Source organism: Pangasianodon hypophthalmus, chromosome 6 (assembly GCF_027358585.1).
Source record: "Pangasianodon hypophthalmus isolate fPanHyp1 chromosome 6, fPanHyp1.pri, whole genome shotgun sequence".
In the NCBI taxonomy this organism is placed as follows: domain Eukaryota; kingdom Metazoa; phylum Chordata; class Actinopteri; order Siluriformes; family Pangasiidae; genus Pangasianodon; species Pangasianodon hypophthalmus.
Window position 1 is genome coordinate 875,803 of NC_069715.1, and position 27,192 is coordinate 902,994.

At 38.9% G+C, this 27,192-nt stretch overlaps 1 protein-coding gene and 6 non-coding genes across 8 annotated transcripts in view; all 7 read right to left on the minus strand.

The window, feature by feature from the left end:
- The window catches only part of pde8a (phosphodiesterase 8A), a 50,750-nt gene extending 44,388 nt beyond the window's left edge, over positions 1-6,362 (minus strand). The window contains exons 1-2 of one of the 2 annotated variants that reach the window (XM_053234665.1): positions 5,431-6,362; positions 4,452-5,278 (exon numbers count right to left, since the gene is read on the minus strand). In XM_053234665.1, coding sequence (XP_053090640.1) covers positions 4,452-4,589 — 138 coding nt within the window. In that variant the 5' untranslated portion in view covers positions 4,590-5,278; positions 5,431-6,362. Of the gene's footprint in view, positions 1-4,451 lie in introns of both variants that reach the window. The other variant, XM_053234664.1, reaches the window with a different exon arrangement.
- Positions 6,363-15,548: 9,186 nt separating this feature from the next.
- On the minus strand, positions 15,549-15,622 carry trnan-guu (transfer RNA asparagine (anticodon GUU)). Its single transcript has one exon. It is a non-coding gene; the product is annotated as a tRNA-Asn (tRNA).
- Positions 15,623-16,816: 1,194 nt separating this feature from the next.
- Positions 16,817-16,890, minus strand: trnan-guu (transfer RNA asparagine (anticodon GUU)). Its single transcript has one exon. It is a non-coding gene; the product is annotated as a tRNA-Asn (tRNA).
- A 1,285-nt stretch (positions 16,891-18,175) lies between these two features.
- trnan-guu (transfer RNA asparagine (anticodon GUU)) lies at positions 18,176-18,249 on the minus strand. Its single transcript has one exon. It is a non-coding gene; the product is annotated as a tRNA-Asn (tRNA).
- A 2,552-nt stretch (positions 18,250-20,801) lies between these two features.
- On the minus strand, positions 20,802-20,875 carry trnan-guu (transfer RNA asparagine (anticodon GUU)). The gene has a single exon. It is a non-coding gene; the product is annotated as a tRNA-Asn (tRNA).
- Positions 20,876-23,712: 2,837 nt separating this feature from the next.
- trnan-guu (transfer RNA asparagine (anticodon GUU)) lies at positions 23,713-23,786 on the minus strand. The gene has a single exon. It is a non-coding gene; the product is annotated as a tRNA-Asn (tRNA).
- A 3,286-nt stretch (positions 23,787-27,072) lies between these two features.
- Positions 27,073-27,146, minus strand: trnan-guu (transfer RNA asparagine (anticodon GUU)). The gene has a single exon. It is a non-coding gene; the product is annotated as a tRNA-Asn (tRNA).
- Between the last annotated feature and the right edge of the window lie 46 nt (positions 27,147-27,192).

Below are 27,192 nucleotides of genomic sequence, written 5' to 3' on the forward strand. Positions count from 1 at the left end.
AATCTTACGAGTTCCTGCTCCCAGATCTCTCCAGATCTCTTCACTCAGTGAACGCAGCTTTTAGTCCCGCCTACTTTCACAGAACGTGGTAATTTGACTGACATCGCTGTTGGCCAATCACAAGCCGGCAAACGTGATTCTGTGAACGTTCTTTGGTCCAGTGACTTCATCATGCTGCGAATACAGCTTTGCTTCTCTCTTCAGCATCACCGTGGCTGATACAACACAAGCTCATCAGTTTAACCAATCAGCAGTTTAGTACAACAGGCTCCGCCCCTGACCCCGCCCTCAACCCCTTTAAGTAGTTCCTAGGGAAGTACTACGCTGCCTTTGGAAATCCTTTGTTACGACGTGACAACCACAAAGTGGGGAAAAAATGGACAGAGTGAGAAAACATTTGTTTTTGTTTTGTTTTTTATCATCAATGAAAAAAAATATATTTTGCCTTATTAAAATAAAATAAACAGCTGTTACCATGTATAATTACCACTCGAACAGAACAGCGCTGTTTCTGCCACTGAACTCTTTGTATCCCTTCTATCATATTTTCATATTTTTATGTTTTTATATTTTTGCATTCCTACCTGTATAGAAGTAAATTTGTTACATAAATTATGTAAATTTCTACGTCAAGTTGAAAAAAAATCATTTCACGTGACGCACCAAGTGTGATTGTGTATGTGACCAATAAAAATTTGAATCTGAAAAAAGTTTCATTGTGATATTCAAACGTTTGTTTTCTTGTCAGAAATCAGAGTCATTTAGATTTCATCCTTTGAGATCCTGAAGCTTCTGGCCAGAAAAGTGTAAAATAGCTATCACACACTGTATATCCCATGGGTGAAGCGCCTGAGGCTGAGACTTCAGTTCCTGTCAGAAATATCGCAATTACGAAGTGAACACACACGAATGCTGCTACAATGTTGTAATTATAACTCGGGAACTCGTATTTTTCGATCATCCCTGACTTTCTGAATGTCAGTAACAAAAACCACGGCCATTACACAAAAAAAACAAAAAAAACAAAGATGTTTTCTCACACTGATGTTTTTTCCAACCAAAATCATGTCGTAATCATGGATTACTGACGGCAGCGTAGAACTTCCCTAGGAACTACTGGAAGGGGGAGGGGGCGGAGCTTGTTCTACTACACTGCTGATTGGTTAAATCTTTAGGAAAAAAAAACAATGAGCTTGTGTTGTATCAGCTACGGTGAGGCCTGAACAGCAAAGCGGAATGTTTCTAGGACACGTTGCCTACGATAAGAAGAAAAATTTTTTCCTAAGCTTGTAGAACACTAGTTTTGAAAATTAATCATCATCTAACTGAATCTCACCTGGCGTAAGCTCTAAGCTAGTTACTTATTTAGCTATCTAACTATATGATTTTGATTGTAGCTAGTTTAAGAAACTAAAATTATTAACATAACATCAGCGAGCCTCATAATCACGCAAATTCAATAAAGAAATTTTTTTTTAGTGCAAACTTCCGAATGTTCACGTTGAAACGTCGGATCAGGTGCAGGACAACTGTTTCAGCAAATTTTAACGTAACTATGTATTTCTTGTTCTGAAAAGTTCCTGAAGTGTTTGTTTACTCAAACATATTCCAGAACTTCAGTAGCAGTCAGTTCCACACCAAGGCACACAGTCTCGGTCAGTTTATGCTGCTATTGCTCTGTGTAACGCTAATTTATTAATAATTCATCCCTGTCGAACGTCAGTGTTTAGCCAATGAACGTGGGAGTGTCGCTAGCAAAATTATTTGACTAGCTACAAGTTCCTGTACTTCCTGTATCTTTTCAAAACAAAGCAGCTTGTAATTTAGTGAAACAGTTTCATCAAGCGAGCGATAGATCAGCTTTGATAAATTCTATACTTTCTTTCTTAACTCGTTTTAATTCGTGAGCTGCTTTCAGTAGCTACTTCTTTTCCGCGGAGTAGAAATTGCACCAAAGTGACTCAGAATGAGCGACTTATAAACAAATTGTTTATAAGAACTCTATAAAGTACGCAGTTTCTTATGATTAGCAACTGTTCCTAATTGGAAACGTCAATCCCGCATGTAGCTTCAAAGTATTTAAGCTACTTTTTCCATGTAGACTGAAGCTAGGAAGCTTTAGATTAGCCTGGATTCATCGTACGTACGTTAACGTCAACGTCAACGTCAATGATTTTCGTTATACACCAGTTAGACAAAAGGTTACAGACAAAACAACGGAACAGAGTCGACATCATTGACACTAATAACGCTGCATGCTACCAAATCAACACCATCGTTTCCGCTAAATATCACGTTTTACCCTGAACACAAGGACAAAATTTACTGTGATGTTAGTTTATAAACAAACCCCTTAAATCTCACATCCTTCCATATTTGGACGTGATGAATAAACTCGTCTACTATTTGTTCAATCGAAAACCAAAAGATACCAAAAATATCCGTATATTAATTCAGTTCTCGTAAAATCGAAGTGACGACACATTATTCTGTGATATATACACCGATACCACGATCATTTTGAGTTATACAAGTGAAACAAAATTACCACCAGCTACCGCAACGTTTACATGTTTACAAATAACCAACACGTAAGAGATTAACACTTAAGTAAGCAAAGTTTACGTTTAAATTTATACCAAGTCTAAAAACTGAGCATTGCATACTTACAGCTGCAGATGCTGAAACAACGTCATTCTGTGTGACAAAGTTTAGATCTACGATAAAATTTAAGTAAATTACGATACGCTTCATTTGTTTATACAACGCTAGTTTTAAAATTAATCATCATATACCTGAATCTCCACCGGTGTAAGCTCTAAGCTAGCTAGTTATTTAGCTAGCTAACTATATGATTTTAAGTATCGCCCAGTAAAACCATTAGCCAATTATCTCCAACAATCTGGAACATTGAGACACGCCCACTTCGGTCCTGCAGGAAAGTCCGAGTGATCTGCGTAAACGTAACGATGTTAGCCGATCGTGTTAGCCGATCTTGTATGTTAGCGTCTCCTCCGATGATGTCACATGAGCAGCGACTGTAAACAATACGATGGCTTCATTTGTGTAAAAGGAAGCACGTGTTTTCTTTCAGAAGTCATTTTAAGGAACAAGATATCAAATATTTACACCACAGCGCTGCTGAATTCTGGATTCTGATTGGTCAGAAGGTGTTGATTAGTTTTCTATAACAGCAGCTCTGACAGTAGCGCAGGTTTATATTAAAGTGCTCGTTCTGATACGTTATCGTTTCTATAGCAACAGGGACTTGACACACATCAGTATATCAACAATGCAATTATTTAAATGCTGAAAATATTGGCACCCTTCATTAGACAACACTGCGCACACTACAAGGGAACATCCTGATCATGTGACTGTGACCTGTTTAATAATTGGTCAGATGCATAAATGTTACTTTTTACGTTAAAAAAAAAAAAACGTTGAATGATAGCTTCTCGCAGAACAACGTTTTTCGCATGCGGGTATCGTGTTTTTGTTTTTTTATTGTATGATTTTTTTTTTTTGGTCATCAGCTATGCAGCCTAGGAGGACGAGTGTGTGCTGACGGCCTTGACACACACAACCCTGCCTCATTATCCAGTGTGTGTGTGTGTGTGTGTGTGTGTGTGTGTGTGTGTGTGTGACGTGATGTTGAATCTTTTCAAAACAGATTAATTTGCATCAAAAGAAAGAAGATAAAAAATTCAGTCGACGAGTACGAGTGAACCGGAGTTGGTTTAATAATTAAAATCTTAAATCCTCAAATGTTTTAGAAAAATTGCGACATTTTGAAGAAACACAGATTTCAGACGACGCTGCAGGAAGTGGGCGGGACTTAGCAATGAATAAAAATTAGGAGAAAATATAGATGTATAAAAAAAAAAAAAAACAGAAAGAAACAAAGAATCCAAAGCATGTTCCTGGCCTACATGCTATGTGTGTGTGTGTGTGTGTGTGTGTGTGTGTGTGTGTGTTGCATGCGGGCTGAATGTGAATGTGTTTAATGTCAGCAGAGGGTCTATTTCGTGTGTGTGTGTCGACTCCAGGATTCTAGGAACCCTCAGTTGTACACACACACACACACACACACACACACACACACACTCATCAGCACCACACCAATGTTAAATTCTCATATCGCGATAATCAGCTGACATTTTATCCCGGTGTGTGATATTTTCACGGCTGGATCGGTTCTGTCCTCCGTGTTTCTCACACTCTCGTGGTTCCCTTCGGGAGAAGGCTGCCTAAGTAGGGCAGATAAAGTGGCATGTGTCCTTCTCACAGAAGGCAATCCCATAATTCCATGGGAGAATTAAAAAAAAACCCAACATGGAGGTCAGAAATGACATAAGAACCGTGATAAAGCGTCGAGAATTTAATATCAGCACACGCTCTGATTGTATGCTGTGTGTGTGTGTGTGTGTGTGTGTGTGTGTGTGTGTCACCTTGTACTCAGAGGCCTTGATGGGGCAGTTCTGGGTGTTGTTGCCCTGCGGGGGGGAGTGTGGGGGGCAGTCCTCGGACTCTTTTCCACTGTGATACACCACCCGATCCGAGATATGGATGCTGGAAGCACAGCCCATGCTTCACTCCCGCTTCTTCTTCCTCTTCTTCTCTTCTTCTTCTCGTCTCGTTATGTCCTCCAAGCCAGGACGCCTAGCTAGGTCTTTCTTTTTCACTCAGGTTCTCCAATCCTCCTTTCTTTGTCCAGACCAAACCGTATGTCCTTTTCTTAGGTCCTCATAGAAAGCCTCTATGATTTATAGCAAGTTCTCCAAAAAAAAAAAAAGACCAGGCACGTTATGTTCTCTAGTTTAAATCCTCCACGCAAGGCCTCTTAGATTCCCCAGTCGACTTCTTGATCTTCTCAATTCCTCCAATCCAAGCTGAGATACGTTCTCCTTTTGATTATCTTCTTCTTCCCTTTGACTTGAGTCCTTCAGATCAGGCCTGTTACGTTCTCCGCTTGTTCCTCTACTTCTTTTTTCCTTAAGTCCACTAAGAAGGCCCTTTTAGATACTCAGCATCTACAAAGTCCTACAAACAAGGCCAGGCACATTATGTTCTCTAGTTCTTCTCGTTGAGTTCTTCTCCTCCAACCCAGGCCTGGTCACGTTCTCCACTTTTTTTTTTTTTTTTTTTTTTTTTTTTTAAACGTCCACCTAGAAGACCCTTTAGATACTCCACATAAGTTCTCCAAACCAGGCCAGGAACATTACGTTCTCCACTTGATTATCTTCTTCTTCTCCTTCTCTTTTTGTCCTTTATTTCCCTGTTTGAATGCATTAATAATAATAATAATAACGATAATAATAATAATAATAATAAAAAATGATGATACTAATAATAATAATAATAATAATAATAACAATAATAATAATAATAATAATAGTCTATCTTCCTTTTCCCCCCCACCCCCCTGACCAGGAAACAGATTTCCTCTCGCGCTCAAACTCCATGGAGCTCCATTTTAGATCAAACCCACTTCATTCCACATCACCATCATCATCACCATCATCATCATCATCTTCTTCATCTTCATCACCATCATCATTATGATCATCATCATCATCATCATCACCACTCCGTCATTATGTCACTGTAACCTCTTTTCAAAAGAAGAAAAGAAAAGAAAAGAACAGAAGAGAAAGAAAGAAAGAAAGAAATGTAGTCTTGTAGTTAGTTCCAGGCCGGAGTTTGATCCATGTTTGGCCTTGTTTTATTTTTTTATGTTTTTTTTTTTTTTTTACTCCACCCTGAAATCTGGAGAGAGAAAATCAGCTTTTGGTGACGGAGGAGATCTTGTGCGCTTCACAGCGTTTCAACAGGCGAAAATATTCCCTCAGCATTACTGCGGCGGATTAATCCTGCGCCTTTCTGCACCCAAAAGGGACATTTTACACCCAAAAAAAGCGCAGTTTCCGAGGCGGTGTGCTCACGCGCTCGCATCCGAGATGGACACGAAGAAAAATCCGCGGTTTCAGAGAAGAAAAAAAGAAAGAAAAGCGCTCAGCACAGAATCACACGGCCTCCGATTTCTCCTCTTTTAGAAGCAAAAAAAGGAAAAGAGATGTAGGCTAGAGGCTGTCAGATTGTCTGCGGGTAACCCGCTCAGGATCCGCGCAAAAAAAAAAAACAAAAAAAAAACTGCGCCCTCGACTTCTCCGCTTCGACCCTGAGCGCGTCGGCGGAGCGGATCGGAGCCTGAAAGCGGCAGAAAAGCAGCGGAATAAATGGTGTTTTTCTGCTCCTCGTCTTTTCCAGTCCTTCAGCGCTGCTTGACAGCAGCAGATCCAATAAAAGCACGCGCGAGGATTGACCTACAGCCTCTACTGACGTCAATGCAAATGAGCCGCGCGCGGCCAATCACAGGCCAGCGCTGCCGGCCGGGGAGAAGCGCGCGCGCGGCGGCAGCTTTGAAACGCACACTTCGCTTTGATGTCATATTTATACAGGAAATTATTTTAGTTTTATTCTGTTTACCAAATATATACATATATTTTTGCACTTTTATATCTTTAGATATAAACAAACTAATGTGATGTGTGTACAGAAACTGTTCACTCTTTATTAAAAAAATGAGCCAATAAATAGACAAATAAATAAATAAATAAATAAAAAGATAGACAGATAGATAGATAGATAAATAAGTAAATAGGTAAATAAATAAATAAATAAGTAAAAAGATAGATAGATAGATAGATAGATAAATAAGTAAATAGATAAGTAAGTAAGTAAGTAAATAAATAAATAAAAAGATAGACAGATAGATAAATGAATAGATAGATAGTTTTTTTTAATGATGATATTCGTACCTTCATAAACAAAATGTTTTAAAAATACAAAATGTTTATAGAAACTAATCTTAAATATTAATATGATGTGGATACTAAAGCTATTTTTGGAATAAAAACTAAAATCGTTCAATAAAAACGAAGATTAAAAAAGATCCAATAACAAAAATAAATAATTTCATACAGAATGAAAAAAATTAAAATTGACTACAATATGTAAATAGAAATAATTCAAGAAATAAATATGAATATGAATTTTGACTAAAAATTGTTTGTTCTTTATGAGAAAAATAAATGATCTGATGATAGAAAAACATCTTTCTAGACAAATAAACTAATATGAAGTGCATACAGACTATTAGTTTTTATTAAAAAAAATAAAAAAATAAAAACACTCAGTAAAATTAAATGCTCTAATGATAGAAAGTCCGTGCCCTTGTTACACTTCCTCAATTTCTACATTTATACACAAATAAAATTTTAATACAATCTAGAAATAAATCTAATCTGATGTGTATAGAAATGTTTTTCCTCTTCGGTTTTATTTTTTGTGAAAAAAAAAAAGTTCTGGCGATAGAAATAAATAAATAAAGTGTGATGATTTAGACATGATAACATGGAGACTATGAACTAGCCATGATAAATTAGCCGTGTAGCTCGAGTCAGACACCAAACATGTCCACTGAACATCATCTTTTATTTATTTATTTATTTATTGCAAATTTGGATAAGTTTGGATTTCAGAAAAAAAACGTTTGGGTTTAAAAAAGAAAGAAAGAAAGAAAGAAAAAGGAAAGGAAATACACTAAGCTTGTAAACAACAAGCTACAACACTAAGATTGTAAATCTTCTGCATGTAGACATTTGTTGTTATTTGATGCACTAACTTTTATTATCTTTAAAAATGATTTTAAAAAGTCTGGAAATGATTTTCCCGAAGAAAAGAGCAGCGTTTAAATCCCGGGAGTGTCAGAAAAGCTCCTGAGCAACGTTTTAGTAATTAGTGTTATTATATATTAAGGCTCTTAGCCTCCAGCGGCTCGGCTCGACGCCTGGATCAGATTCTGCTGCAGGAGTAAGTGGCTTTAGATAAAAGCGTCTCCTAAATGGATACCTGCAAATGAAAAGTTGTGTAATTGTGTTTTGTGTAGTTTTGTGTAGTAGACAGATACGGTACACACACAACGAGGTACGTCACTGCGTCGCTCTGCGAAAGGCGTCCCACGTGTTCTCCTTTTTATTTCTGTTTGAGGGAATAAAATATTAAAAACTACAGTTTATTGTATATTAGGTTATTGTAAACTCCCATGGTGCACAGGGGCTGGGACGGGGGCGGGGCGACTTTAATAAAGGCCACGCCCACACAGCAACACGATCAAATAAGATTCTCGTCAGATTTCTATAGTCTCTCTATATTACATATTCTACTTGACAGAGCGGCAAAGTGACAGGTGTCGCATTGTTTATTCGTGCGTTCGTACGTGTGCAACATGAAGATTTTCTCAATTCTATGCAAATTAGGTGTGATGTATTAAAGCGACAAATCCGAACGATTGGACCGATCCGATGGTGCGTGTGGTCTGACGTTTCTTCAGTTCCCCGTTAACAACTTTAGTTCCTACCTTCAATTATTTCCTATTTACCTACACTGCAATAAATTGCTGTAAACTTTACAGTAAACAACTGTAAAATATATTTACAGTAAAGTACTGTAATATCTTAATAGTGTATAAAATGACACATAACCCAGAGCAATTCAATTCAATTCAGTTTTATTTGTGTAGTGCTTTTAACAATGAACATTGTCACAAAGCAGCTTTACAGAAATAAATGGATTCACAAAAAATATATTGTAAATATGTGAATTTATCCCTAATGAGGAAACCAGAGGCGAACGGTGGTGAGGAAAAACTCCCTGAGATGATATGAGGAAGAAACCTTGAGAGGAACCAGAGTCAAAAGGGAACCATCCTCATCTGGGTGCACAGGAGAACACATGTTCTTCTGGCTGATGCAGGATCCAGCTGAGCTGAAGGTTACGGGTCTTGACCAATCATGACAGTGCTGGGATTTGAACATACAACCTTCTGAACAGTGACTCAAAGTCTTAACCACAGCGACACCATAACACCACTAGCTTGCATTGGTTCAACTACTTCTAGCACTGAATTAACACCAGTAAAAGATCACAACGAATCAGTGCAAGCTAGTCATGCTAGTCATGATGCAGATAAGAAGGTCATGTGTTCAAATCACAGCACCAACAAACTGCCTTGATTGGATCCTTGAGCAAGACCCTTTCAGCTCAGCTGTATCCTGCATCAACACCCTGGGTTGGTTGTGTTACTTTACACTATGTGTGTAAGATATTACGGTACTTTACTGTAAATATGCTTTACAGTTGTTTACTGTAAATTATACGATACTCAGGTTGCTAGGAAATTACTGTAAAATCTGTAACGTCTACAGTGTAGTGTTTGACGCAAAACTGGAAGAAAAACTTACAACCGTGGTTTCATTATTAAATGTGTATGGAGATGTTTGGAAGAAAAATAAAGCTCGGAAGGAAGTAGCAGAGATCGTTAGTGTCTCTAGTGAGTGTACGTAGCTAGTACAGTTAGCACGCTTTGCTAATCTGAGAAGGATACCAGTACGAATCCGAGCTTTAGAAGGTATATATCGCTATTATAATTTCTCATAAGAACTAAAAAAAAAAAAAAACACTGGACAGGCCACGCCCACAAGTGACAACAATAGCGGAGAGACAAACTACAAGTGACACGACTGATTTGTCATGCGCTAGTGTGAACGTACGGTCACGTTACCTGGTTCTGGTTAGAAATAAAATAGTAAATCAAAATTTTTAAAAAATAACAGCTCGTATCTCAGCGATAAATGTGAAGATAGTCAAATTTATCTGCACATGTGACTAGAAAGACTAGACTGTTCACATAGTAAAATGAAATTAAAGGAAAACATCATGCAGTGTGTTTGTTAGCTTCAATGCTTCAGATTTGACATGTCACTGGAGGGATAGAACACCATAGTTCATTTTTTCCTTTAATTCCTTACACCTCTTTAGCTAGCTAAATAGCTAAGTAAGGTTAACTACCAAATTAGCCACGTAAGCCAACTACGAAAGCTGTGAGGTGATATGTTAATCTACAAACACAAATATAACCATTAGCTATGATACAAGTGACTCGCTTTACAGTTGTAAACAATTTCTCAAGTTATTCACTTACATTTAAAATTCAAGGTTCGAAGCTTTTTTTTGTCACGTACGCATTCGTAGCTGGTACAAAGCTGCAGGCTACATTTGATCATGACTCCTATAGGGTTCACTAACATTTGTAAATGACTCCTCCAGTGATTCGCTTACATTCATAAATGACTCCTTGAGTGATTCATTTAAACTTGTAATCGACTCCTGAAGAAAATATTCTGCCGCATGTGTGAAACTCAGCAGTGCTGTGAAACCTTCCAGGGTCTACATCTAATAAAGACAAATCTGCAACGTCACACAGACTTCCTGTTTCTTACTTCCTGGAGTTCCCCTAGTTCCCTAGTCCTTGTCACTTTGCTTTCCTGTACTTTCCTATTTTTATTCTTAGTTATTTAAGTTCTGAACATCTCCTCGTTCCAGTCCCTTGTATTTCCCTAATTACAGTCTCTTTTAGAGCTTTTCTATTGTGTGTCTGTTTCCCATCATAAAACATTACTCTTGAAAGTAGGTGGAGTTTCTCCAGAGGTCACCTCAGCAGAGAGAGAGAGAGTGTAGAGTAATGGCAGTGTGTGAACCCAAACACAAGGGTGCCAATACTTTAATCTTCAGTGGAAATATACTGAAGCAAACTCTCATTTATCTCAGTTATTCAACTGCATACAAACGAATTTATTCGGAAATCGTTCGCAGGAACTTTTACAAGAGAAATGTGGTGTTCATGAAAAATCCAGTTTGTTGGGAAAATTGAATGAACATTTCTTTAGCTTCATATTAATGACTTGAAAGAAAGCAATTAAAAACAAATAGATGTTCAATTAGAACAAAAGTAATGGCACCCTATAAAGGAGGAAGAGTTAGTGTGTATCTGTGGTAGCTGACGTGCTGCAATGGCTGAGCTGCGTTACTGGAAGATTTAGTTGTCGTTTTGCTGTTTTCTTTCTATGAGCTTTGCCTTGTACGGGCGTAGATGCATGTAAATCTTGTTAATTTATGGCTGATTGGTGTTTATCAACAAGGCGTGCGTGAGTATGAACAAAATTAGCGTTATTGAAACTTCTGTAAATCTTGAAAGATTTTTAGCTCAAAGATTTTGGCCATGTAAACTATAAACTTTTAAGCAAAACTTTAAACTTTGGTTTACACTTTGGTGTGCACAGCCACAACCAGTCAAAGCATGCCAAAACTTTATTTTTATTTTGTGAAAATAGTAAAAATCTGTTTCTAGACAGACAAGTTACTGAATCTCAAGCACGGATCTACACCATGCATGTAGGACACTAGGTAACAAATATATAAACTATGCAGGGTGCGAACAAAGTGACCAAGAATGAAGATGGTGGATTTTACATGGGTCATGGTTAAGAAATGGAAAATGAAGCTGGATATATTCTGTGGATAAATCAATTTAAAAAAAAATGAATATAACACATTAAATTGGATGAAATGAAACTTGTGCTCTTCCTCCTAAATCTTGCAGAAAAGTTAAACAGAAATAATAAAAGAGAGATAAAGTTTATCAGACAGTCACTGCACTACAGAAGATCAGTGATCTGTACTGTGCGGTGGAAAAGCTTCTCAAGTTAGAGATGTTAATCAGGATGATTCTGTTATCATTCAATTTGACCAATCAGCACTGTTTCTATACCCACACCCATGCAACTCCACAAACATAATACCTGAGTTCAAGAAAGGAAGCAAATTCTGCACAGCTACTTACGTACCGCACGGCTCACTTGCAGTTGGAAATTGGAGCAAAATACAGATTGTGGTTAATGGATAGTGACCTGCATAAATCAATCGAAAGGCAGAAAAGCGTTGTAAGTTCAAGAACTTCCTAGCTTCTAGTTTCCAGGCTGGAATTTTTTCAGTCAGCAAGACTCCTAATTCCAATACCTTCTAAATCCCTAGGTTTTTTTTTTTAGTTCTAGTCTCTTCTAGTTCTCCAGTTGCCTATTTCTATATTCTCCAAGTTCCCCTGGTTCTCAAAGTTCTCCTAGTAACCTAGTTCTCTAGTTACAACCTCATTTAAGGTGCAGCCCTGTTCTCTAATGGATGTCTCTTTTAATTCCTCGATCCTTCAGCCCGTGACCTGGAAACCGATCTAAGCCTGTCATCTTCAAGGACGTATTAACTCTTTAAAGTCACTTAAACGAAGCAAGCAACACAGAGCTAGCAGGCTCCCAGATTAAGGATACACAAGCAGTTCCTACTCATAAGTGTTTTTTATTCGAGCGTGAAGTATAAATGCTCCAAATCTCCCAGAAAACAAATTAAATTGAAGGATAAGATAATTAAAAGTAGTTATACCAAAATAATAATATTAATTCAAGTCAAGTCAATCTTTATTTATAGAGCACATTTAAAAACAACAGAAGTGCTTTAAAAATCGATCAAACAAATAAGCAATAATAGAGTTATATTTAAAAGTATTGTATAGTAACAATAATAATAAAGATTAATAAAGCTAAAGAATAAAAATACATTTTCAACGAAGATTAAAAAGTGGCTATTGAAGAAGCTGACCTCTCATGGAAAGGGAGATGTTCCACAGAAAAGGCACCATCACCTTTGGTTCTAAAGTGATATTTAGGAACTCTGAGAAGAAGTTAATCAGAAGACCTGAGCACTCTAGTGGAGGAGGAAGGAAGAAGCTCACTGATATATCTTAAAGAAATAAGAAAAGGGAAGGGTCACTGGGTACAAATAAAAACCTTGGATGAAAGTATGCCAGACTTTAAAAAATGCATGTTTAATATGTCACAGTAGAATTTTGTATATATTAAAAAATCAAGGAAACACAATCAAAGAATTGAGAACCTCCCTGTTTCACTAGCTTCACAGGGTTCGTCTCAGTCATCTCCTTAGATCAGTAGACAGGCCGCTGATCAGGGAGGTGGCCATTTTAAGTTCTGTCTCCATCATGAAATCCTTCCAGCTCACTGGAACATTCGCTCCCTAAAAAAATCCCACAATGCACCGCAAAAACCAGGGAGCATCGATGCTCACTTACGAAGCCTCTCAGCTCGAAAAGAATGGCATACGAACTCTCAGCCAATTTCGTCTAGCTTGTTATCGTTGTTGTAGCTCTCAAATGATTACTTATGTTAGCGATTTATAACTTTATTTGACATTCTATATACAGTTTGATTGAGTCTTTTAAGTCTTTTAAGTGTTTAATTACTTAAAATAATCCACTAGCTAGCCTACGATCCTGCATGAAGCACCGTGATGGCGAGAAATTTGTGTGATTAAGCTAACAAAGATATTGGTCCTGCCTGTTTTGCAACGCGAGTACGTAGTCATTTCGCTGGAAATTGAGTCGTCAGCGTCCCAATGTGTAGTGAGCCAGGGTCCTAGTGCCTTAACTCATGTATCCGATCTACTGAGTCACCACCTAGCGAGCTAGTGAGCTGATTGAGATTCACCCATAGTATTTCTCCTAGTTTCCTGGTCTCCAGTTCTATCCTGGTTCCTCGTTTCCAAATTCTTGAATCTCCTACCTCCCCTGGTTCTCGAAGTTCTAGTCTCTCATCATCTTGCTAGTTCTTTAGCTTACTTCTTCTGTTTTTCTTTAGCACACTGATGCGTTGTGCTTTCTGTTGGTTTCCATGTTGTGGTGCAGTCGTGTAGCCTACATGTGCAGTGATCATTTAGGATGAGATTCCAGTGATGCCCAGGGATTAGTGAAACATATTCGAAAGTGGGTGTGATTTTTAAAATTTTGATACTGTGGTGGAAATTACAACCCACCATTACCAAAGTTATTATTTATTATAGAGTTATTTTACTTATTAGATTGTAAAGATATTATTGTTGGAGGGGTTTGGGAATTAAAAAAGCCTCTCTGTCTCCAATAAAAAAGCCAAACACGTTTAAATAATAAAGATTATCATTTTAGTAGTTGTAGTATGCTCATAAAATAATATTGTAATGAGAGAGTCCTTGGAATTTTATATATTTTTTTCCCTTCTTTTTTATTTTACTACATTTTTAACAAGCAAAGGTTTAACTCGAATAAATAATAAACGTACCGCAACATCAGTTGCTCTTAAAAACAGAGAGAGAGAGAGAGAGAGAGAGAGAGAAATGCAGATGGCGCTATTTTTCTGTTGTTCAAACAGCGGAATCGACTCCCACTGACGTTCACCTCAAATAGGTGATTCAAAGAACCGACTCCAAGAGCCGATTCGTTCGTTCGTTCGCTCGCGCGCTCTGTATTTATTCACCAGCATTTTTACCTCAGAGAAAACTGCGCGCGCGAGACTGTGGTAAGAAATGTATTTCTTTTAAAAACTTATAATTAATATAATTTTTTCGGTCTGTCATTATCTGAAGTAAGAGTAATGTTAATTATTTACATTTAGATGAGGAAACTATTGGTTTATATTTTTACAATTAACTTTTATTTACTTTTCCAAACTACGAAGCTAATTAGTTAGCATGTCAGATTAGCCAGTTAGCTACAAGTGACGCAGATTGTCAAAAATCTGTCACTATCAACAAATTAGCAAAGTACAACAAACACACATCGATTCACACACTGCATATTTCAGTATAAGTATATTTCAATAGTTTAAATTAAACAAACAAACAAAAATAAACATTAAGTATTGGCACCCTTCATCGTGAACTATGCTAGCTAACGTTAGCTAATGTTAGCATGGTTATGACTAGCCTAGCTCGCGCTGAATTGATGGCGCAGATACTTATTTTCAGATTTGAGATCTTTATATAGATTAAATTTGGAGGGTTTTTTTTATTGTTTTGTCTTTGTTTATTTAAATTTTGAATATTGTGCTTCCTGTGTATTTAAAAAGTAAATTGTTTGTCTTGGTTGTTAATTATTTTATTACTAAATTTGTAAGCATTTTTTTTTTTTCAATTTTTCGCACCCTGGTGGTTTTTATACTTATCCGTGATTGGATAAAGGATAAATTCATTGCTAGCTACGTCACCAGGAAAGCAAAAACCTTCAGTAAATATCATGGAAATGTAATTAATGAAGCTAAAAATTTGGTAATAAAATAAAATATGAGCAATTCTTACGTCATATCAGAGCAAAACACGTCACAAAATTTGAATATAAACATATTTAATGTGCTTGAGGGTGGAGTTTAACGTTTTGTTACTGGAGTAATTTTCTCAAGTGGGTTAATTTAACTTTTTACTTTATTTTATTAAACATTTATTTATTTAAAGATGGAATAAACAAGTTCATGCGTCTAGTAGTTGGTGAACTCAGTGGTGAAGGAATTGAACCTTCCGCTGCTTGTTGGTATGAAAGAGATAAATGTAAGATGTAATATCTGTTCACTGCTGTTTACTGCCACATGCACTCTAAAGCGCTTCACAGCTCCCTCTAGTGACAGAATAATGTCATTGCAGGTAAATATTTTTAATACATTTTGTTTTTGTGTGGTTTTTTTTTTTCTTGGTAACCGCTAGGTTTTCCTGTGCAGCAGTGCTGCGGTTTGGTTCTTTATTAGTTAAAAGTGAGAGGTAATGAAGGGAAAAGAGCTGCTCGTCCCTGGGTGGGCTCGAACCACCAACCTTTCGGTTAACAGCCGAACGCGCTAACCGATTGCGCCACAGAGACGTGCGTGCCCCAGCTGCCACAACGAGTCCCTTTGAAAGAGTCACTAAATCGTACTCCAGTAGTTAAAGACTAGTCCAAAGACCGCTAGAACCGGACCTCATCGATGTGTGCCAGCCGAGTCTGAACCGTTTCCTGGACCCAGACAGTCCGGCGTTTTCGCTTTCGCAGCAGATACGATGGCCGCAACGCCAAAGAGCACTCGCTGCTTCTTCATCATCTCGTATGATACGATGGAAACTCACCAGAGACACCAACGATCTCTGCTACTTCCTTCTGAGCTTTATTTTTCTTCCTAACGTCTCTATATACGTTTAATGAGATGTCGTGTATAACAGGAGAAGAAGATTGTAATAAGGTGGGAGCTAAAGTTGTGAACGGGGAACTGAAGAAACGTTGGACCACAGGATTGTTCTGAGGAATCATTCGAGCCAATCGCTTGGATTCGTCACTTTAGTTTACTTCATACCTGATTTGCACAGAATGAATAAGATCTCTCAATGTTACTGAAATCACGGCTCTGTGTTGCACACGTACGGAGAAGATAAACGCTTTGTCACTTTGTTGTGTGATCGTAGGGTTTTGTAGCTGACAAACAGGAAAAGCCTGTAACCTCGAACCCCTTTTAAGTGAATTTTTATTCGCATTTTAAATTTCTAATTTATTCTGACTATATGCGTGTAGGTGATTATTATATTCTCGGTTACTGTTAGCCTGCGCACAGAGACAAAGCGACCGAAGACCATCAGACAAGATGGAGGAAAAAGTAACTCTAGCGTTTAGCAGTTGGTGAATTCTTTATGATTTGTTTCTGGCTACATGCAGAGACACAAGAAAAAAAAATGCTGTGTGGAAAAACTTATCTGATATTGTGGGTTTTCCAAGTAATACTCGGATATATAATTTAATGTTATACTAAGTACAAACAAGAATGAAAATATATAAAACACCATAAATATTTAAGCAACGGCATCAAGGTACATATTATAAATATCATGTGTTCATGAGGTAGTATTTTGTGCTTCACGGCTCCCTCTAGTGACGGAATAATGTCACTGCAAGTAAATATATTAATACATTATGTTTTTTTGTGTATTATGTGGGTTTTTTTAACCGCTAGGTTTTCCTGTGCAGCAGTGCTGCGGTTTGGTTCTTTATTAGTTAAAAGTGAGAGGTAATGAAGGGAAAAGAGCTGCTCGTCCCTGGGTGGGCTCGAACCACCAACCTTTCGGTTAACAGCCGAACGCGCTAACCGATTGCGCCACAGAGACGTGCGTGCCCCAGCTGCCACAACGAGTCCCTTTGAAATAGTCACGTGACATGCTGCAGGACTCGGACCTGATTCAGTGGCACTCGCCGAGTCTGAATTGTTCCGTGGACCCAAACAGTCCAGCGTTTTCGCTTTCGCAGCAGATAGATGGCCGCAACGCCAAAGAGCACTCACTGCTTCTCGTATGATTCAGTTCAATTTTATTTGTGTAGCGCTTTTAGCAGTGAACACTGACACAAAGCAGCTTTACAGAAATAAACACATTCAGATTAATTTTAACCAAAATAAATTGTAAATGTATGAATTTATCCCTAATGAGTGAGCCAGAGGTGACGGTGGTGAGGAAGAAACCTTGAGAGGAACCAGACTCAAAGGAACCCATCTTCATCTGGGTGACACCCGATCGTGCGATTATAAATCATTCCTTTCTATAACTGTACTACATGGACACATAGTGCGATTGTGTAACCAGGAAATTCATCAGTTTTCACATGAAGTCCGGTTTGTTAAAATCTATCCACTGTCCACTGATGGAGTCCTGAGTACAAAACTGCTTGTGGTTCCAGTTACTGTTGGAACTGGACCTTATTCACCGGTACCACGTGTGTCCTGAGTTTCATACATATACCACGTATGCACCATGTTTATATACCGTGTGAAAGGGGGCGCTGTAGAGCCCCCACTACGCCCTAATAGGTCTAATGACCGAAGCCTCTGAGGTGTCTGCTGAATTTCAGGAGATTTTGAGCATGTTAAGGGCCCCAGAAGCCCCTGAAACCATGATGAAAATGATGTTTGTTCTTGGCTACAAACCAAAAGCACAAAGTCAGCAGTGAGAAGGAGAGATTTCAATAGAGCTGGAAACCACTAAGCGTGGAAAACCTTTCCTCACTCCTTAATTTTTGTTAATCTGTGAGTTTGTCTCCATTTATTTTACAAAACTAGAGGAAACCTTTTATTGCTTGCTAAATGTTGTTAAATAAGTCAATTATTTAATGTCATACTAAATACAAACAAGAGTAAAAATATATAAAACACCATAAATATTTAAGCAGAGGCATCAAGTTTGCACATTTTTAAATATCATGTGTTCATGAGGTAGTATTTTGTGCTTCACGGCTCCCTCTAGTGACGGAATAATGTCACTGCAAGTAAATATATTAATACATTATGTGTTTTTGTGTATTATGTGGGTTTTTTAACCGCTAGGTTTTCCTGTGCAGCAGTGCTGCGGTTTGGTTCTTTATTAGTTAAAAGTGAGAGGTAATGAAGGGAAAAGAGCTGCTCGTCCCTGGGTGGGCTCGAACCACCAACCTTTCGGTTAACAGCCGAACGCGCTAACCGATTGCGCCACAGAGACGTGCGTGTCCCAGCTGCCACAACGAGTCCCTTTAATATATAGTCACGTGACATGCTGCGGGACTCGGACCTGATCCAGTGGCACTCGCCGAGTCTGAATTGTTTCCTGGACCCAGACAGTCTGGTGTTTTCGCTTTCGATGCAGATAGATGTGTCAAACAACACTCACTGCTTCTTCTTCATCTCGTATGATACGATGTAAACTCACCAGAGACACCAACGATCTGTGAGGCTGGGGAAGTATGTCTCGGACTCCGGATCATCAGCACTGGATCCCCACAAGGCTGTGTCCTCTCTCCTCTGTTATTCTCCCTGTCTACCAACAGCTGCACTTCTGGACACCAGTCTGTCAAACTTCTGAAGTTCGCAGATGACACCACCCTCATCGGCCTCATCTCTGATGCAGATGAGTCGGCCTACAGAAGGGAGATGGACTGTCTGGTGTCATGGTGCAGCAGGAACAACCTGGAGCTCAACGCTTTCAAGACAGCGGAGATGATAGTGGATTTCAGGAAGGATCCAGCCCCCCACCCACCCGTCATCCTCCGTGACACTCCGGTGACCTCTGTCGAGTCCTTCCGCTCCCTGGGAACCACCATCACCCAGGAGCTTAAGTGGGAGCAGAACATCAGCTCTCTCACCAAGAAGGCAGCTGAAGAAGTTCCACCTCCCAGTGAAGATGATGGTCAACTTCTACACTGCCATCATCGAATCTATTCTCACTTCCTCCATCACAGTCTGGTTTGCTGCTGCCACGGCCAGGGACAAGGCCAAGCTGCAGCACATCATTCACTCTGCTGAGAAGGTGATCGGCTGCAGCCTCCCATCACTCCAGGACTCCATCAGGACCAGGACCTCACGCCACAAGAACAGCTTCTTCCCCGCTGCAGTCAGCCTGCTGAACAGCGCCCCAGTTCCCCTCAGGTGACCCCCCCCCCCGACAGTCACTCTCCCCTCTGAAGCTGCAACTTTTCTATCTACCATGTACACTCACTTTTTCTGTGCATAACTATTTATATTTTTGATTTAATATATTCTATCTTCTGCTGTTTACATATTTCATATTTATATATAGCATGTTCATCTTGCACCATGGTCACTTGCACTTTAGTATTTGTTTTACCCTTGTTATTGTGTTGCATTATTGTATTTTTGTATTCTTCATTTCATCTCCACCTTGACTTTATATCTTTGATTCTGTGTTTGCACCTGACATCAAGACAAATTCCTAGTACTGTAGAGTGTCTCTTACTGTACCTGGCAATAAATTGTTTCTGATTCTGATTCTGATCTCTGCTACTTTCTTCCGAGCTTTATTTTTCTTCCTAACGTCTCTATACACCTTTAATGAGCTCTTACTAGAACTACGTGCTGGTCGGCGCTGCGCTGTATCTCACTGTGCCTGTTGTCCTGTTTTGGTAGTAATTGTACTGTGCTGTTCGCATGTGCACTTTACGTGAAAATATGTAGTTCTGTGTTGTTTTATGTAGCACCATGTTCCTGGAGGAACGTGGTTTCGTTTCACTGTGTAGTAACTATAGCTGTATGTGGTTGAAATGACAGTAAAGCCACTTGACTTGAGACGTCGTATAGGACAGGAGAAGAAGGTTGTAATAAGGTGGGAGCTAAAGTTGTGAACGGGGAACTGAAGAAACGTTGGACCACAGGATTGTTCTGAGGAATCATTCGAGCCAATCGCTTGGATTCGTCACTTTAGTTTACTTCATACCTGATTTGCACAGAATGAATAAGATCTCTAAATGTTACTGAAATCACGGCTCCGTGTTGCACACGTACGGAGAAGATAAACGACCTCCTGTAGCTTGAACCCTTTTTTTTTTTTTTAGTAAATTTTTATTCACATCTTTGATTTCACATTTTTATTCTGACTATATGCGTGTAGGTGATTATTATATTCTCGGTTACTGTTAGCCTGCGCACAGTGACAAAGCGACCGAAGACCATCAGACAAGATGGAGGAAAAAGTAACTCTAGCGTTTAGCAGTTGGTGAATAACACACCTTTAATTTACAGCTGCAAATAAATTTACAGAATGATGTTTGTTCTTGGCTACAAACCAAAAGCACAAAGTCAGCAGTGAGAAGGAGAGATTTCAATAGAGTTGGAAACCACTAAGTGTGGAAAACCTTTCCTCACTCCTTAATTTTTGTTAATCTGTGAGTTTGTCTCCATTTATTTTACAAAACTAGAGGAAACCTTCTATTGCTTGCTAAATGTTGTTAAATAAGTCAATTATTTAATGTCATACTAAATACAAACAAGACCAAAAATATATAAAACACCATAAATATTTAAGCAGAGGCATCAAGTTTGCACATTTTTAAATACCTTGTGTTCATGAGGTAGTATTTTGTGCTTCACGGCTCCCTCTAGTGACGGAATAATGTCACTGCAAGTAAATAGTTTTAATGCATTTTATTTTTGTGTATTATGTGGGTTTTTTTGTAACCGCTAGGTTTTCCTGTGCAGCAGTGCTGCGGTTTGGTTCTTTATTAGTTAAAAGTGAGAGGTAATGAAGGGAAAAGAGCTGCTCGTCCCTGGGTGGGCTCGAACCACCAACCTTTCGGTTAACAGCCGAACGCGCTAACCGATTGCGCCACAGAGACGTGCGTGCCCCAGCTGCCACAACGAGTCCCTTTGAAATAGTCACGTCTTTATTTCCGTAAAACTAAAATAAAAAGAAAGCTGATTTGTTGTCCGAAGCGGAATGCGAGCTGAACCATTTAGACCTGTCACGATACCTGCTTCTGTTGGACGATATATTGTCCCAGAAATAATTGCGATAAATGATATTATTGTCAGTTTAAAACCATGTAATGCCACTGATATAGTGATAATATAAGAGCATAATAATGCAAGTGCATCCTTACAAAGAGCAATGAACGTTAAATTCTTAAAAATATTCAGACTCAGAATCAGAACATCAGAAACAAAAGATTTTTAAATCAACAGCCACAAGAGGGCGCAACGAATAAATACAAACCAGACGCCGCTGTGTTACACTGTTTAGTGTTTATAGTTTACTGCAAAGAACAAACCTGGCTGTTAACAAAGTGCATTTAATTTTAAAGTAAAGTGCATAAAATTATAAAATTGTAAAATGAAAAGATGTAACGAGGCTCTCGGGTCAGTTCCAGTGATAATTTTCACAGTTTTTAGTCATAAATTTTGTCTTCTGATGAAAATATCCTTTAAATTTTGTCAATGTTTTGTCATATTTATTCATTTTAAAATCAATTTTACTCATTAAAATGGAACTGAATGTTAATCAACAGCATGTTAGTAAATGAGAAAATGCAAAATTTAGTCCATACATTCACACATTTTATATATAAACTTAAAAATGTATCAACAAAAACGTGAAACTCTGATCTGCTGAAATGTTACACTGAGTACATTAATGTAATACGATATTGTGGATTCTTTATACTTTAGTTCTTCGTTGTCGGTGTTTTAGTTCGTTGTTACGGAAAGAGCGGATTCAGAACGTGACTCACTGAACTCGCTAAACTCCACTTACATGGGTCACATGGGGGGTTAAAGATTATTGGGGGGGAATAAATAATCTTGGGGCTAAATTAATAATCTTCATTTATTTACGTTTACAGATTTTAATGTACGGTGGTTTTTAAAACAGCTTAATGACCAAATGTGTCATGCTTTTCTCCTCCAAACTGACATGAAGAACTGTATTAAAACTGTATTAATGCCTTTCAGAGTCAGTGAACTTCATATATTCCACTTTCAGTTCTATTTCTTTGTTTTTGTTTTTTTTAAAAAAAAGTCAGTGTCAGATTTTTTTATTTTAAGTAAAAAAAAAGCTCTCTAAGATTAAAAACCATTTTAGTGAATGATGTTTATTTCGCCATAAATTAAATAACAGTTAAGGAAAAATACACTGCATACCGAGCTGTTGGGTCTCCTCGCGGTTGAAACGTGAGAGAGGATGAATATCAGTAAGCAGGAGACTATTTTTACACACTGTCTTACGTTCATTCATGTTCACTTTCGATAAAAGGCGCATTTTAAGACACGATGATGATTTCCTCGCGCTTCGTTGCGGCTGCGTCGAGTCGGCAGGCGCGCTCTGTCCGCTCACACACTATAAAGAGCAAAACAGCATTTAATGTTCGAATTTCGGGATTAAAATAATATCATTTGGAAGCTGATACTATTTTCACAAGCAGCTCATTGTGACTCAGAATATTCGAGCGCGTCACACGGCCTTGTGTGAATAAGACGAGTGCGACGCAGGTCACGGAGAGCGACAGCGCTCAGCGACACTCAGACACGGCCGGCTGTTTGTGGAATTAAACTCTAAAATAGAGACACACTGTTTGACCCGGTGATTTCTTTTCTCGCGTCTGTTGATGTATTTCATAATTTGATCTGAGACGAAGCAAATACATTTGTGCGGGAATTTCTCGCATTATAAAAGTTAAACATGCGGGAATGGTTTAAATTATGCGCAGTTCCCACAATCCCGCGCTGAAATCCAAAGCCCTGATATTTGCGTGATTGTGTGCAGAAGCGAGCTGCAATATAACGCTAACGTTGTGTATGTATCTGATTAACCTCGTGTGTGTAGGACGCGTTTGCGTGAGTTAATTAACCCGCTAGTGAAGCGCTTCAGTTTCGCGGTGTTCATTCGCTGTTCAGCTTCAGCGACTCGATCTCTCGATCTCCGACAATATTCACTAGAACTGGATTCTCTCAAACGCTAGAACTTTTCTTTCTACATTTCTCCTCTTCAGAAAACATTGTTAGTGTGTCGTTAATGTCTCGCGTGTCATTTTTTCAGCGGTACGTTTTAAATAAAATCAGTGCTAGTGTTTGCTACACATTTTAAATTTGAATACACAGTTTTTTCATTCAGATGCGTTTGTTTTATCTTAAAATGAGAGGACAGAAGCAGCGTGATTGGCTAAAATGTCGGTGTCACTCGTACTTACGTAAACAAACACACACGTAAACACAATGGGAAATACCGAGGTCAGCAAAAATGGTCATGGTTCTATATATCGTACGATAAGTCGATAACGTAATTAAATTAAACGAAAAACAAAAAATTTGTTGGTTGCACAAGTATTCAACCTTGTAGCTCAAGGTAGAACCTCCATGACTGCAGTTCCAGCTGCAGGTCTTCTGGGATGCGTATCTGTCGGCTTTGCACATCTGGATCTTCAGATTTTAGTCAATTTGGCAAAATTGCTCCGTTATGTCAGATTAGATGGAGACCGTTGCTGAACAGCAGCTTTCAAGTCTTGCTACAGATTCACAGTTGGATTGTGGTCTGGGATTTGACTGGGTGGTTCTGATCCATTCAGGTTCTTGGTGTTGAACCACTTCAGTATAGCTTTGGTCTGTTTTCTTCTTGATTTTCTCTCCATCTTGCCTTCAACCCAGGTCAGTTTCTCAATCCCTGCTAATGAGAAGAGCTGCTCGTCCCTGGGTGGGCTCGAACCACCAACCTTTCGGTTAACAGCCGAACGCGCTAACCGATTGCGCCACAGAGACGTGCGTGCCCCAGCTGCCACAACGAGTCCCTTTGGAATAGTCACGTCTTTATTTCTGTAAAACTAAAATAAAAAGAAAACTGATTTGTTGTTTGAAGCGGAATGTGAGCTGAACCATCTAGACCTCTCACGATACCTGCTTCTGTTGGACGATATATTTTTACTTCCTTTACACCGATCAATACACTTATCAATAATTGAGTGCGATATATTATCCAATGAAGGTGTGTGAGCACGTATGTAATTCCTAATCTGTAGGAATCTAAAAGATGACTCTTGGGGAATTTAAATTTCTGTTGCAGCTGATTAAAAGATGCCAAAGCCCCATCAATGAAAAGGTCCCCTACAGTACGTACCCCCATTTCTTCCCATTGCACAAAGGTCCCATCCAATCTTGATGGGGTAAAGGATGGATTCTTAGCAATAGGAGTTAGAAATGAAAGGGACTTTATTTTGAAATGTTCTTTTATCTGTTTCCAGATACGAAGTATAGTTCGAATTATGGTACTACTGTTGAAGGTAGAATGATCCAAAGCTACAGGGGAGAGAATCACCGCTCCCGGATTGTATGGATAACACTGATCACGAATTATATGGAACCAAATTGGCGGAGCATCATGATCATCCAACCACACTGAAATTAGACTTACGTAAGAAGCCCAGTAATAAAGACGAAAGTCTGGAAGTGCCAGACCTCCCTCCTGTTTAGATTTACAGAGATGTGCCTTTTTAACTCTGTGATGTTTATATTCCCACAAGAATGGAGGAATGATCGAATCTAATTGTTTAAAAAAGGATTTAGGTGGAAAGACTGGAATATTCTGGAATAGGTACGGTATCTGTGGTAAGAATATCATTTTAATTGCGTTTATTCTACCAAGCAGAGAAATCGGGAGTTCTCTCCAAAATTGTATGTTAGCTTGCAGTTTGGAAATGAGAGGGGTAAAGTTGGCCTTTAAGAGCGAAGAATATTTATTAGTAACTACGATTCCGAGATAAGTAAATTTTTCCGTTGAAATTTTAAATGGACAGGATTGTATCGAAGATAAGTCTTTTAGTCCAATGGGCATTAGCTCGCTTTTATCTAAATTAACTTTAAACCCCGAAAATATCCCAAAGACATTAATAGTATCTGAAATAACTGGCAGACTCACATGGGGTTCAGTAATATATAGTAAGATATTATCTGCATATAAAGATATTTTATTGACTATTTAAAGTGTGAAAGCCACAAACAGAAGCATCAGAACGAGTGAAATGAGCAACGGGCTCTACGGTCAGCGCAAATAAAAGAGGAGAAAGGGGGCAGCCTTGCCTAGTCCCTCTTTAGAGATTAAAGGGACCAGATAAAGTATTATTAGTTAATACCTGAGCTGTAGAACTTTTATACAAAATCTTTATCCAGTTTATAAAGTTATCACCCACATTAAATTTTTCTAGGACTGCGAGAAGATAGTGCCATTTGACTCTATCGAATGCCTTTTCAGCATCGAGAGAGATTATTACCAGATTTTCTTGAGTAGCTTTGGCGTGATACATTATATGAAAAAGGCGTCTCGTATTTTGTGAAACATTCCTGCCAGGAATAAAGCCATTCTGATCAGTACGAATTAGACCACTAATTAATCTACCAAGTCTGTTTGCGAGAGTCTTCGACAGTATTTTCTGATCTACATTAAGGAGAGAGATTGATCTGATCTTATTATCCATGACACTGGAAATTAATTTATTTTCTATCAAGAAATAATCAGTGCGTGTGTATTTACATTGTGAACTTGTGAATGGAAGGTATAATTTCTCTCGGTGGGATGGAAAAGTCTCCATATATCCACTAAATTAGAGTTATTAATAAATGCATTTAAAAAATGCCTTGAATGAGACTGGGGCTCTCTTAGAAGATGATCTGTCCAGGTATGCATCAAGGACACAGTTAAAGTCCCCCCCTACGATTAAATTAGTTTGAGACATATTAGGAATGAGATCGAACACTTTCTTGAAAAACTCTCGGGCGTCATAATTTGGGGCATAATGTAAAAATCCCTCTGCAGAATTTCTTCCATTTCGTGGGCGTAGTGTAGCCGAAGCACGAAAGCCCTCGGCGGTTCTTCATCTCCGGGACGATTTCGCAATGCCCGATGAGCGCGATCGACAAGCGGTAGATTATCTAGCGATAATGCCTCCATCAGAAGTTGCGCGATAAAGTCCCTTGGTTTCATTCCGGACTCGGCCCCTTCCTTGATGTGTAGTACGCGGATGTTTTGTCTCCTACTACGTCCTTCAAGGTTCACGCATTTGTCCGTAAGCTGCTCTACCACCTGCTTGAAACGGTCCACTTCTTGCTCGAGCTTGAATACCGTATCCGAAGAAGCAGAAGCGTGAGTATCTAAGCTTGCCAGTTTTGAAGCATGCTCATCCACCGTGATTTTAACCGCCGAAATCGCAGAACTGGCCTCCTGTTGGAACGCCTTAAGTTCTCCTCGTATCGAAACAGCAAGTTGTTCAATCTTGGAGTCTATTGTTTCGCCGATATCGGCTTTGATTGAGCGTATTTCTGAGCGTAGAGAAGAGATTGCGCTAAGAATCGCTTTATTACCCGCGTCCTGAGTATTTTCAGCCGGTACATTTTCTGTAGCAGAGTCCGAGGCGAGGCCTGATCCGCTGCTTCACGAGGCTCGGCTGGCATGTTTAACTGTGAATATACTAAACCATCAACTCTGATAAATCAATTGTAAATCAAAAACCTGTTCCTTTCCTAACAATAAAAGATTATTAAAAGACGTTCTGACTGTATTCTATTGGAATTAGTGCAGAGCTATCATAAAACGCGTGCTACCCGCTCATGTTGAAACCGGAAGCCGATCTAACATTTTTTATTGTCGCACAATTCAATTAAACGAAAAACAAAAAATTTGTTGGTTGCACAAGTATTCAACCTTGTAGCTCAACACCTGGTAGAACCTCCATGACTGCAGTTCCAGCTGCAGGTCTTCTGGGATGCGTATCTGTCGGCTTTGCACATCTGGATCTTCAGATTTTAGTCAATTTGGCAAAATTGCTCCATTATGTCAGATTAGATGGAGACCGTTGCTGAACAGCAGCTTTCAAGTCTTGCTACAGATTCACAGTTGGATTGTGGTCTGGGATTTGACTGGGTGGTTCTGATCCATTCAGGTTCTTGGTGTTGAACCACTTCAGTATAGCTTTGGTCTGTTTTCTTCTTGATTTTCTCTCCATCTTGCCTTCAACCGAGGTCAGTTTCTCAATCCCTGCTGATGAAAAGAGCTGCTCGTCCCTGGGTGGGCTCGAACCACCAACCTTTCGGTTAACAGCCGAACGCGCTAACCGATTGCGCCACAGAGACGTGCGTGCCCCAGCTGCCACAACGAGTCCCTTTGAAATAGTCACGT